The sequence below is a fragment of the Chelonoidis abingdonii genome, chromosome 3 (assembly GCF_003597395.2).
Source record: "Chelonoidis abingdonii isolate Lonesome George chromosome 3, CheloAbing_2.0, whole genome shotgun sequence".
NCBI lineage: Eukaryota > Metazoa > Chordata > Testudines > Testudinidae > Chelonoidis > Chelonoidis abingdonii.
Window position 1 is genome coordinate 88,164,149 of NC_133771.1, and position 14,039 is coordinate 88,178,187.

The 14,039-nt window shown below is 41.3% G+C and overlaps 1 protein-coding gene across 3 annotated transcripts in view; it reads right to left on the bottom strand.

The window, feature by feature from the left end:
• Positions 1 to 14,039, bottom strand: part of CDK19 (cyclin dependent kinase 19) — a 239,786-nt gene that overhangs the window by 50,709 nt on the left and 175,038 nt on the right. For all 3 annotated transcript variants that reach the window (XM_032762555.2, XM_075063895.1, XM_075063896.1), the window contains 2 exons: positions 11,080 to 11,137; positions 8,427 to 8,558 (listed from right to left, as the gene is read on the bottom strand). In XM_032762555.2, the coding sequence (XP_032618446.1) occupies positions 8,427 to 8,558; positions 11,080 to 11,137 (190 nt within the window). The remainder of the gene's footprint in view (positions 1 to 8,426; positions 8,559 to 11,079; positions 11,138 to 14,039) is intronic.

The window sequence follows — 14,039 nt, forward strand, 5'->3', positions numbered from 1 at the left end:
AGATACTGCGCAGAACCCTCAAACTCCCAGGCCTCTGGTAGAGGACCCGAGGTTGAGGAAGACACATACCACCCATAGGGGTGAGAGGGGAATTTTTTATATATGTATATGTATTCCACTTCTTGAGGGCTGTTAAAATTATGTTCCTCATAAAGAAATTTTAAGATGTAGCTTAAGAACTTCCTCCTTCACCAAAGGAATGTGTCTCTAACGTGTGGTCTGCAGTTGAAATGCCAACTGTTCCTGGTATAATTAGCCCATTAAGATTGCTTGGTAATTGCTCACAATGCTAGAGGCAAAATACAAGTTTGGACTCATAAGGAGCATACACATTACAATTGTCATGTTATAAGCTTCTCCTCCTTGCCTTCAAACTCTGCATAATTCCACACCCACATATATCTCTATTCAAATTCCTTGTCCCCCTTTAACTTCTTCACTAGGCCAACAAATCTGTCTCCTCACTGCCTTTGTTCCTTTCATCTCCATGCTTTCTATCTCGCTATCCCATGAGCTTGGAATACACTTTCTATCTATTTGTACAAGGTACCACCCTTCACACAGCAGCATCTGTGAATAATGCTTTCAACCATCTCTGCTTTGCTAGGAAACTCCATCTCCTCCTGGCAGACAAAGACCGGGGCCTCAGCAATCCTCTTGGTTGGATTACAGCAATGTGATATAACTGACCATGAAACCTTCAGCACTTGGGAAACTTCCACTAGTTCAGAACACTGCAGCACATCTCAGCAACACAGGCTACTACAACCATATCAAACCAGTCCCTCTGCTCTCTACATTGGCTTCCCAAAGAATTTCAAATCAAGTTCAAGGTCTTGATCCTTATTTTCAAAGCACTCCATGGCCTGGGCCAAGGACACCCAGAAGACTGTCTTAAGATCCGTGGCAAATACCATGGTTGACAACTGTGCTCCTCTCGCACAGCGGAACTCTCAACAAAAAGAGTACAGCATGTTTGCAAGGGAAACAGAACTTCCTCTAAGGATGGCTTGAGACTGTGGAATGAATTCCCTCAGGAATAATGATCACTGCAAACCTCATAAGAACAGCCATACTGGGTCAGACCAATGATCCAGCTAGCCCACTATCCTCTCTTCCAACAGTGACAATGCCAGGTGCTTCAAAGGGAATACATTGAGTGACCTATCTCCTGTCGTTCACTCTCAGCTTCTGGCTAGGGACATGCAGAACTTGGGGTTGCATTCCTGACCATCTTGGCTAGTTACCACTTCATATTCCGCATGCAAGGTACATTTCTTTGACTTGCCTTCTCTTACATAAACACGTGAAATTTTTAATTTATATTAAAAATTTAACCAACAAAACTCCCAGGCCCTATCAAAACAAGACACTCCACTGTACATCTCACTCTGGGGAAAGGATGAGAGAAAAAAAGCATGTCAGAGATGCACAGACACATTGCTTAATGCACTACTGGAAGGTGCTCAAGACATTATGGTGCTGAGCATGGTATACATGGTTACAAAACAGAAAGAACAGAATCAAGATAATTTCCCACTATGCAATCAAGATAGCCTCTGGGCTACTCTAAGTTACAGGTAGATGCAATGGTCCCCATGGGGCTGTTGTGGCAGCTGGAGATTGCTGAAGCACACCAGAAATACAGCCATGCTCCTTTCCCACAGTCACACTCCTTGCTCCACACGTTGTGTCTAGCACTAGGTATGCCAGCTCTAAGCCAACTGGGGATTCCTCCAGGATAGGAGAATCCTCAGATGGCTATTTAAGCCAGCATTATGGCCACATTACATAGCTGCAGTGGTGCAAAAGGGTTGGACCTTGCCCATTGTTTACATGTGATACTGTATTCTTCATATCACATTATTATACTCCTCCTTCAGGATGAACTCAATCCTGACAAATGCTAACAGAGGCCACATGGCTGTTTTCCCAAACATCTTCAAGGACATAGGAAATTAAGAAATCTCACGATCACTGGTAATCTAAAATGATATGTCTTGCTAAAGCCAATCTCATTTCTTCTCAGAGAAGGAATTCACGATCAGCATAAATCTGTCTCTTTATATACTTTTATAATATAGGACATTATTAGTAACAAAGGTGATTCAACTGACTATAACTGAATTTTTGTACTGACGGTAATAGCAATTTCTATACTCAATACCTTGTGTGTTAAGGATAGACACAAAGGATAATAATAATTACTGCATAAATCACAGGTGGCTAGAAAATCCAATCTCACTCTGAGTCAAATATTTAAATAAGCACAGACTGCTTTCTGCAGGAAGCAAGATGGGGTGAAAAATAGTAAACTAAGAAGAACGAGGAGTACTTGTGGCACCTTAGAGAGACTAACAAATTTATTTGGGCATAAGCTTTCAAGGGCTAAAACCCACTTCATCAGATGCATGCAGTGGGAAACACAGTAGGAAGATATACATATATAAAGAACATGAAAAAATGGGGATTGCCATACCAACTCCAAAGAGACTAATCAATTAAGGACTATTATCAGCAGGAGGAAAAAAACTTTTGTAGTGATAATCAGGATGGCCCATTTCAAATAGTTGACAAGGAGTCACCCACAACTATTTCACATCTGGGGACCATCTATGTAGGAATGACCCCGGCCCACAGGCCTGGGTGCTCCTTTAATTGGGGCATTTTGTTCTTGTTTGCAAGCTGGGCACACCCGCTTGCTTATCTCAGGAACTTGGCCTTCCTCCATCCTCCCCCCTTGCTTTCACACAGACGGCCCCGTTTGCAGCTGGCAGTGTTTTGTAGTCTCCTTTCTCTCTGTTACTCACAGAACTGCTGTGTTTACAGCTGAGGCTGTTTTTGCAATTTGCTTTCTGTTTATGCTCGTGATGGAAGATTTTGTAAGAAATCTTTATTTGTGCTGTGCATTTGCGCATGTGTAATCTTAGATAATAAAAGAGGCAGGTGAACTCAGAAAGCAGCTTTGCCTCTCGGATTTCTACAACTTGTGTCAAGTCTTTCTTCACAATTATACCTTCAAGTCTAGTGGCACTGCTATGGGTACCTGCATGGCCCACAATATGCAACACTTTATTGTTGACTTAAGAAAACGCGTTCCTCACTCTCATCCCTAATGCTCCTACTCTACTGTGTCTACATTGATGACATTTTCATAATCTGGACCCGGAAGCCTTGAGGAATTCCACCATGATTTCAACAATTTCCATCCATCATCAACCTCAGCCTGGACCAGCCCACACAAAGATCCACTTCCTGGACACTACAGTGCTAATAATGCGATGGTCACAAACACATCCTATACTGGAAAACTAGGACCGCTATACTTACCTATTGCCTCAGCTTTTCCAGATCATGTTAAGCAATCTACACGATCCATTGTCTACAGCCAACCTAAGAATACACCACATTGCTCAATCCTCAGACAGAGAAAAAAACCTGCAAGATCTCTTCAAGCATTCTTAAACTACAAATACCCACCCGCTAAAGTGAAGAACAGATTGACAGAGCCAGAAGGTACCAGAAGTCAATTACATAGGGCAACCACACAAGAAATATAACAAAGCATAGCCCTCACCTTCAGACTCCAATAAAACCTTTCAGAGATCATCAAGAATCTAAACCTATCCGAAGGAAATCTTCACTCTCACAGATCTGGAAGACCAGTCTCTCACAGATCTGGAAGACGTCCCGATTAAACAGCCCCCAACCTGAAGGAAATACTCACAGCAACCACAACCAACACCTACATGAAACCTATCCTTGCAACAAAGCCCACTGCCACCGTGCCAACTAATTCTGGACACAATCATAGACCTATAACATCAGCCACACATCAGGAGCTAGTTACACGCCACATATACTATTATATTATGCTCATGTGCAGCATGTGCCCATCATGTGCCAGCTGCCTCTCTGTACATTGGCCAAACCAGACGTCTCTACACAAAAGAAAAATGACACAAATCAGACGTCAAGAATTCTAACATTCAAAAACCAGTCAGAGAATACTTCGTGCCCCTGATACTCAATACAAGACTAAAATGTCAAATGTCTTCAACAAAAAAAATTCAAAAACAGACTCCAACAGAAATTGCCGAATGGAATTATTTGGAAACTGAGCACCATTAAATTAGGCTATGATAGAGACTGGGAGTGAGTGGTCATTAATAAACTAAATTTTCCATGCTATTTCCCCTACTTTTAGTACACCTTCTTGTTAACTATTTGAAATGGGCATCTGATTAGTCACTACAAGTTTTTTTTCCTCATGCTGATAATAACCCACCGTAATTAGGATGTTGTCTCAGGAGTTGGTTATGCAACCTCCTTTTTTCATGTTCTGTGTATATATATCTTCCTACTGTATTTTTCATGCATGCATCTGATGAACTGGGTTTTAGCCCACGAAAGCTTATGCCCAAATAAATTTATTAGTCTCTAAGGTGCCACAAGTACTCCTCATTCTTTTTGCCGATACAGACTAACATGGCTACCACTCTGAAACCAGGAGACTCTGATAGCCCTTTCTATACTTATAACTCATTCTCTACTTCAGTTTTGTTCAAATCACAAATAAGTGAACAGACCATGAGTTCTGGTTTGTTACATCTTCTTGATGACATCAATTGTTAAAGAAACACTAGATTTTAGTAAGAAGCTCAGGCAGCAGTAATTCAAACTCCATCCTTAAGCTTGCAGATAAAGCTGTAAGACAAGCTATGTTTTGCTGTTCTCCCAAATTAAGATCTTTACATTATCCATTTTTACACAATATATTAACATCTTTATTTATATATTTCAACTGGCGAAAAGCAGCATTTTTGGAACTACTACCTTTGAATTTATTTGATGATGTTGCTAACATTTCTCTGCAGATAGAAATTAAGTTTATTCACCTGTACCTAGAGTTCTTTAAGACAGACTCTACATGTTAACACCGATGGAACGTGCCAGTATTACAAGTCTGACTGTGGAACATTTCACATCAGTGTCATGTGGAATGTTCTTCGACTTGCTCCTCCACCCGTTCCTGAATATTCTGAGGGCAAGGCTATGGGGAAGATGGTGAAAGGACTCCTAAAGCAGAAGACAACTTATCAGGTTCCAGATCCGCATCCTGGTATTCAGTGGGGCCCATCATTGTTTCCTCTGACAACATATGGGACAACCACTGAGGAATGCTCTCTGTACTCCAGTGACAGAGATGGATTCAGGAACAAAGGATCCAATGTATAAGGCTTCCACTGACTTCCAGGAGGGATGGGTCCCTGTAAGACAAGTATGTTCAACATCCCCAAAATATGTAGATGAGGGCCAATAAAGATATAGTCTGTAGCTACATGAACTGAGGAGCATCTGTATATGGTCTGTAGCTACATGAACTGAGGAGCATCATCACATGCATCCGACGAAGTGGGTATTCACCCACGAAAGCTCATGCTCCAAAACATCTGTTAGTCTATAAGGTGTCACAGGACTCTTTGTTGCTTTTACAGATCCAGACTAACACGACTCCCACTCTGACACTTGTCATCTGTATGGTGTTTGCTCTGATACCTTTTCTTTGCACATGTTGGGAGCTGAGATGGTAAAGAATGGCTGCTTATCTTGTATAGTAACTAGAGTACTCCCAGGTGTATGCTCCCTATCTGTACTACCATCTCAGCAGCCTCTTGTGAGAGGGGTCCCTGAAGAGGATGTTCCTTATTCCACTGTTTTAGTGGACAGTTGTCCAGAGCACTCTTGGCTGATAGTGTCAAGGAACAAGCATCGTGTTCTCTTTAAGCTTCTGACAAACCTGCACTGTAGTGCAGAGTCTCACTCAACAGAGTGAATTGTGGAAGAAATCCTTTTCCTAGAAGAGAACTTAGAAGGGGATTTTTCACATTGTCCTTGTGAGAGTGTTTACTCTTACTCTCTTCATGTCTCCCCTATTTTCTTCTAGAGTCCTTAACTCAGCTTGCTGTGGTCTCAGAGCTGGAGATAACTGTGCTTGAAAGGTTACCTCCTGTTGCATTTGCCCAATGCACAGAGAGTCTGATGGGCTAGAGTCAGACTCTGGTCTCATTGAGCAATCACCAGGAACGTTCGGAGTCTGAACTCATGGGACTGACCAGTTCAGTGAAAGTCTGACAGATGTTACAGCTGGGTGAGATATGAGCTTCCCAGTGGCAATACAAACAAGTGTTGTAGCTGTCACTGATCAGGAAGTCCCAGAGGAAGACCATGCAGTTCTTGAAGCCTGGGTCCTTGGGCATGCTAGGAACCCTAGGCATGCTAGGGGTGGGAGAGATGGCACAAGGAACCTCAAACCTTTAAAAGCTCTCCAAAATTAACCAACCTCTGGCCTCCGTTCACAAGGCATTTTTGGAACTGACCTTGAGGGAACCAAGAAAGACCAAGAACAGTGCTTGGCTCTGCTAACAGGAACTGTATCTCATGCCATGCTCTTATCCAGAAGTGGAGACATTGGATTCAAAGGGGAATTCCTATTAGACCTGGCTATGCTAACACAGACTGACAGCTGTAGGGTTCTGCTATTTCTAGGCTTATGATCCAATGGCTTAGGATCCTTCAGTACCTAAGATTTTGCTTTCACTCCAGAAGTGGAAGACAGTACCTTTGTAAGCATCTTTTTATTCCCTGAGGGCTAAGGTACTGTTCCAGGCCTCTCAGTACTCACAAAACAAGGGTTTAAGAAACCAGAGGGTTTGGCTGTGATTGCCTGCTGAAGTAGTAAGGCTTGGAGATGGTTCTGAAGCGTCTTGTCAGCTCTTGTGGTGAAAGCACTGTAGTTTGCACACAGTGAACGAATATGTCCTTCCCCCAGACATCTCATATGGTCGTCCAAAGCAGGGACAAGAGGTAAACCACTTAAATACTGGCTTCTTCCCCTTCAGATTTACCATAGGATCCGTAAGCCCACACCATGGTGTGGCAAGTAATAAAAATTAATAATGGAAATAATTTTATAAGGAAAATAAGCTAAATTTCTAACACTAATCCTAACTAACTCAGAAATCTAATGTACTGAGTCTTCATAGAGGTTGACTCTGAGACAGAGCAGCCTAGAGAGGCTCCTGGTCTGCCTGCTGCTGCAGCGGGAAGGAACTGAGGCAGCTGGAGCACCATATCTCTTTTATAACATGGCCCTCAGAATATTCAGGAACCATGAGGAAAGGGACAGCAGGGGGCACATACATGCTCCAACAGGCACTGCTATGAAATGTTCCCCTATCAAAGATTCACCACTTGCACACCCATGAGTGGGAATGTGTAGAGGCTACTCAAATAATTCCTCTGTCTGAAACAAAGCTTCTATATTAAGCCTTCCAGTTTACTTGCTTGTTTAGGAAGCTTAAAGGTAAAGTGACAGATATTGCAACTCCATGTACTATCTTTAGGGACCAATGTATACAATTTATGAATGTTTATGTATGACTGTTCTACTCCATGAGGTGGGGGAGGAGGTTATCACAGCTCCTCCAGGAGCTAAAGACAGTGGGGGCTGATTATCCCTGGGATTGTAAACAACTCCACAAAAGTTCCACCCTCTGCATTTTCCAGAGACAAAGAAAGGGGCTTTTGGTATAAAAGGATGAGTTGAAACTAACTGGTGGTCTTCCTTTTGATTCAGCAAATGGACAGAACCTTCTGTCCAAGAAAAGGCCCCACCTCTTGCTGAAGGCTTGGAAGGAACATTGGCCTATTAGACTCTCCATGTGGAAAATAGGTTATTTCTGGTATATTTAGCATATATGTTAATTTATTGTTTTTAATGTTTTTTCTGTAATGCTTTTGCCCTGCAATAAATGTGCTTACTATGGAAGAGCTGTATTGTCCCTGGTAAAAACACTGTTATTGTCCTAAGCCAGGGGTTGGCAACCTTTCAGAAGTGCTGTGCCGAGTCTTCATTTATTCACTCTAATTTAAGGTTTTGTGTGCCAGTAATACATTTTAACATTTTTAGAAGGTCTCTTTCTATAAGTCTATAATATATAACTAAACTATTGTTGTATCTAAAGTAAATAAGGTTTTAAAAATGTTTAAGAAGCTTCATTTAAAATTAAATTAAAATGCAGAGCCCCCGGACCGATGGCCAGGACCTGGGCAGTATGAGTGCCACTGAAAATCAACTTGTGTGCTGCCTTCGGCACACGTGCCATAGGTTGCCTACCCCTGTTCTAAGCTAAGCACAGGCACTGGCTGTTAGGCAAACTGGCTTGCTGGGGATATCACAGTGTGCAGCAGGGGATTGTGCAGTCTTTAATCCTGGTCAGAGGGGAGTGGGACAATAGTCGCCACCCAGAGATAGGTGACAGCTGGAGACCTGACTGAGCACTTCTGGAATGGGCCACAGAAGGAATACACATACAGTTATCCTGAAACTGTAAACAACTTCACTTCCCTATACAGTAACTTACCAATTGCTTTTGTGTAATGTCTGGCACCAAGTAACAGTTCTGGAGCTCTATACCAGAATGTCACCACAACTGGATCCAAATCTGCTAAAGGTTTCAGAGGTGAATTGAACAATCTTGCAAAACCCATGTCAGCTGAAAAATAAATATTAAAACTTTTGTTTGACTATACATAAGTCACACAATGACAAGCCATATTTATAAGCATGATAAGCAAAATGTTTATTAGAATACGATGTGACCTAATATCATTGAACATTTTAAATCATGGTTATTAGATATCTGACTGAATTACTTCAAATTATACTGGGCCCAACTCCATTGACTTCAATGAAGTGATACCGTTATGTAACATTTAAAAGGTGGCTTCACTGTGGATCTCTAGTACAGTAAAATAATTATATCATGACTGTAATCAGGGCTGGGCAAGCCGGGCAGCCACTCGGGGTGCAAAGCTGCAGGGGCTGTGCGGCCATGCGGGGGCCATGTGCCCCCCCCCGATTTCAGCCATCCATTTAGCACAGAGGTTTTCAAACTATGGGGCTTGCCTCCTGCCAGAAGCTGGCAGATCAGAAGCTGGTTGGAGCTGCCTGCTCTGCTTTGGCCCCTGGCTCTCTGTGCTGTGGGCGCCAGGGCGCTGGCTAGTTCCCCGGGAGCCTTCTCTACCCTGCTCCCCAAGCTGGGCTGCCTCTGCATGGCCAGGCACTTCCCAAACAGGATGGGCAGCACAGCTCCAAACTGCGCCTTGAAACGTTCATTTCTTCCCCTGAAGGAGCCCAACACCAGCCAGCGGCACCCCCTGAAGCCAGCCCCTACCTGTGGAGCCCAGCTGCCATGAGATGCCCTTGAGGCAATTGCTCACTGCTGCAGAGCAGCAGCAGAGCCAGGAGTGCCAGGGGTAGTCCTGGTGACTGATGCCAATGTATCCACAAAATGAGAGTAAAACAATGGCAGTGCAAGTTTCCCTATACTATCCTTCTAATGTACCCAAACCCTGACTTGGAAGGATCATGTCTAGGAGTAAGGAAGTACTTCAGTCGGCACATTAGCAGAATTCCCTCAACCACCATTACTGCACAGCAAGCCAGTGTGCTGTAGATTTACACCCTGACTTGCTGCGCAGCAATGTCCCATATGGACACTGCCACAGTGTGCTAAAAGTCTCAGAATGCTCTTTGGCTACTACTACTTTTAAAGCACAGTAAGCCAAAGCATACTACAGAACTTCCAGTGTGCTGTAGCTATGTGCACATGGGACATTACTGCACAGCAAGCTAGTGTACTGTAGAGTCACACCCTGGCTTGCTGCAGAGGAACATATTGTATAGACAAGCCCTAAAATATTTGCAGGATCAGGCACTAAATCCTGGCCCCTCTGCTGAATCCACCAATGAATGCCTTTTAATACACACTCCGATGGCAGTAAATTTCAAATGCTATCAAGTTGTATAAATCAAAAGTGCTAAGATAATATAGAGATAGAAATGTATTTTATATAGGACTGGCTTTGTAGTAATGAGGAGGAACACTGGCAGGAGCAGAGTCTCAAGTGTGGATAAACACTCAAAAGCATGGATGCATAACCAAACCTCACCTGAACTGTTTTTAATGCAATTTTGCATGCAAAATCTCAAGTTAAAGGGTTCTCTCACAACAATTCAGCTCTCCTCTTTCTAGGAGTGACCAATACAAAGAACTGAAGAAGCATAGAAACACAACACTTACTCAAACATTTTCCAAAAAGTTCAGGTTGAGTCAAGGAATGGGCAAAAATTCAGGTGGGTTACTATTTTATTCTAACTGATTTGAACATTCCCACCCAATACCTAAAAATAGCATACATCTGCTATATTAAAAACAAATTTGATATCCTCTTTATTATTGCCTAGTACCTGCGTAGTATAATTAGATATGTGATTAATAGCTTCCACAGTGATTTTCTGTTTCCACTTTGATGCCTAACAGTTTTTTGTTGTATAGGGAAATCTTCAAAAGAAAAGTGCACCATCTCTTTAAATTGTATATGTTAACATTGTCTGAGGAAATGTAGCATTGTTAAATACCATATTAATTCTTGGTTACAATAATTCCACTACTGCTCCATAATTCTTAAATATCGAACTTTTTTCTTTTACCAAAAATGGATTTTCAGTAATTGCATTAACAAAAATGTGAACAATTGTTAAAACCAGTACTTAAAAACATAATTGCCATACTATATCAGACCAATTATCCAGTTACCTTTCTAGTCCAGTAACCTGTCTCTAAAAGTCACTGGTACCTGAATGGTAGGTAGAAGTTGCAAGAAGCCTGTGTTGGGCAATTATTGATAAACACAGCCACAAGGAAAATTTCTACCAAACTGTTGATAGTTAGTATTTGTTTATGCCCTGAAGCATGCCCTCATCTATACTTTGAACGTATCTAGTGTAAGTATACATGTTCTCATTATCTATATAAATGTCTAATCCTTGCTAAATTCTTAACTTCAAACATACTTTTTGGCCAATATTCAGTTTAATTAGGAGTTATGTACAGAATCTTCTTATTAAGAATACAGTGAATTTTAGAATGTTTTGTTATTTTAAACTACCACGTTGCACAGCAAGTTCATTATTCATTGTATATCTAATGAATATGTTATTGAAAGGGTTACCTATTTTGACTCTTCCTCTTTCAGCACCTTCTCCCATTACCAGAATGTTTGCTGGTTTCTGAAAAATAAAAAGCAGAATATTCATCTGACTGACACCTTATGAGACAATCAAAACCCTGGGTAAATTGCTCAAATGGTTGATTACTCTCACTATTAAAAATTGGCAGCTTATTTCTAGTCTGAATTTGTCTAACTTAAACTTCCAGTCACTGGATCACAACCTAGACTTAAGATCTCCTTATTATCAAATTTTTACTCTTCCTGTAGATACTTATGGACTGTGATTAAATCATTTCTTAACCTTCTCTCAAGCTACACAGATGCAACATCTTAGACCTTTCACTATTAATGCAGGTTTTCCAATTCTTTTATCATTCTCGTGGCTCTTCTCTGAAACCTCTCCAATTTTTCAATATCCTTCCTGAATTCTGCACACCAAACTGGACACAATATTCCAGTAGTAGTTGCCTCAGTTCTACTCAACAGTCCTGTCTTTATGCGTCCTACAATCACATTAGCCCTTTTAGCCAGTGTCACGTCGGAAGTTGATTCAGTTGATGAGCAACTACGATACCTAAGAATTTTTCAGTCACTGTTTCCCAGGATAGAGTCTCTGTCACAGGCTGTCTATCCCTTTAAGGCAAGCCAGGCACAGCCCTGCCTGTGACTATCACACTCAGCTGGATAGTTGTCCAACGACTTAATTAAAAGTCTGCAAGGGACCAGTGAGAGGACTACTTAAACTGACCTGTGAACACAGTCTGGGGGAGGAGACCCAGGAGAGAGGAGCAAAGGGGAGTTCCCTCTCTCCGGGAAGGGCCTGAGAGATATCCACAGGGAGCCGGGGGGAAACATATAGTGGAGGAAACCTGCTGGGAAGAAACAGTATAGGAAGAAGCTCTGCACGATGCAGGTGAAAGGCAGAGAACTTCAGAGTAGCGCAAGGGGGCAGAAGAATTATTAGTCTGTATTTTTATTTGAACTTACAGGTGAACCTTTCTTACACTGGAAGAGGATGAACTTTTAAGTGACCTGGTCAGAGGGACAGGCTCTTATGGGACCAAGAAAGTGGTTACTGGGGAGGGCGCGAGAGGTGGGTGCTAGAGACAAGAACCCCTGCAACACCACAACTTTATGCCAGGGAGTTCTATGACAGTCAGTGAAATTGCATACAGTCCACCACTCTGCAAGTATGGCCTATATTCTTTGTTCCCAGATATATGACTTTACATTTGGCTGTAAAGAAACACCTATTGTTTGCTTGAGCCTAGTTTATCAAGTCATCCAAATCACTCTATGTCAGTTACCTGTCCTCTTCATAATTTACCACTCCCCCAATCTCTGTGCCACCTGCAAACCTTATCAGTGATGATTTCATGTTTTCTTCCCGGTCATCAATAAAAATATTAAATAGCCTAGGACCAAGACCTTTAATTAAATTTAATTTTACCTTTAAAAACACTTACAAATAATTAAAATGTCAGCAATTTCTAGAGTGAGGTACAAACAGAAACCCAAGAACACTTTTGGGAACACTTAGATTTTTTGAACGGTGGCCCATGAAGTCCTTGTCTTGGGCTAGGTCCACACAATTTTTTTTGCTGATCATGAATGTGATTTTTATTAAACATCATTTTTATACCAACAAAAGCTCTTATGTGGAAGCAGTTATCCCAGCAAAAATTGCTTTTGCCAGTATAGTTAATTTTGTTAGGGCAACTGGTATAAACTATACCAACAGAAGAAATCTTTGCCAAGTATAAACTGTGTCTACAGCATAGCTATACAGACAAACATTTTCTAGTGCAGATTAAGACTTGGCTGATAATACAAAGTCTTTATAAGTATCTCATGGAATCTGCAACTGTTCAAAGCAAACAAATTGTCCATTCCAAACATTAGCTATATAAAATGTGCATATTACATTACAACAATTGTTGTACAATTCAACAATAAGCAGGGTTTAGACTTCCTAAACATTAAGAGACATATCTTGGAAGATTTTCTACTATTGTATTAACAGCTACAAAAAAATGAACAAGATTTTAAATGTGAAATTATTTAAACAGAGGGATACACAACAGCAACCTTCAAAGCATAACTTTAGATACTTTCCTTCAAACATTATCATGAAGTAGGTTTAAATATACAGTTTAAAACTGCTGGCAACTCAACAGGTCACATCAAGTTTGACTTTGTCCAAGAATTAAAAGAGACAATGAACAAAACTCATGCCATAATCTCAATCAGTTTATCAATTCCTAACACCATATCCCTGAAGTTAAAACAAGATTTTTTCAAGGTCTCTTAAGAGAGGATGCATTTGGCAAGGATAGTATCAATTTTAGCACACAGTTATTGCAAAAACTATAAATCACAGTCTCTTCAGCAAATCTAGGCAAAATGAAAAAGATGATGCTTGCTCTCACTTTGCACACAAAGATAAACTTGTAACTATAATTAAATGTACATTTAAGGGAAAGTGGGCAAACTCTTGCGGTAAATTTCAAATTGACCATAGCAGACATTATCCAAGTTGATAGCATCTCAGAGTTTGGTGTCTGTCACCAACCCAGTAGACTTATGAAAGTAGTAGTCATTACATAGATATACTCAAAAGAGTTGTGTAAAATGTAAGCAACTTAGGCCTGGTCTACACTACGCGTTTAAACCGATTTTAGTAGCGTTAAACCGATTTAACCCTGCACCCGTCCACACAAAGAGGCCCTTTATATCAATATAAAGTGCTCTTAAAACCAGTTTCTGTACTCCTCCCCAACGAGAGGAGTAGCACTAAAATCGGTATTGCCATGTCGGATTAGGGTTAGTGTGGCCGCAAATTGACGGTATTGGCCTCCGGGCGGTATCCCACAGTGCACCACTGTAACCGCTCTGGAAAGCAATCTGAACTCGGATGCACTGGCTAGGTAAACAGGAAAAGCCCTGCGAACTTTTGAATT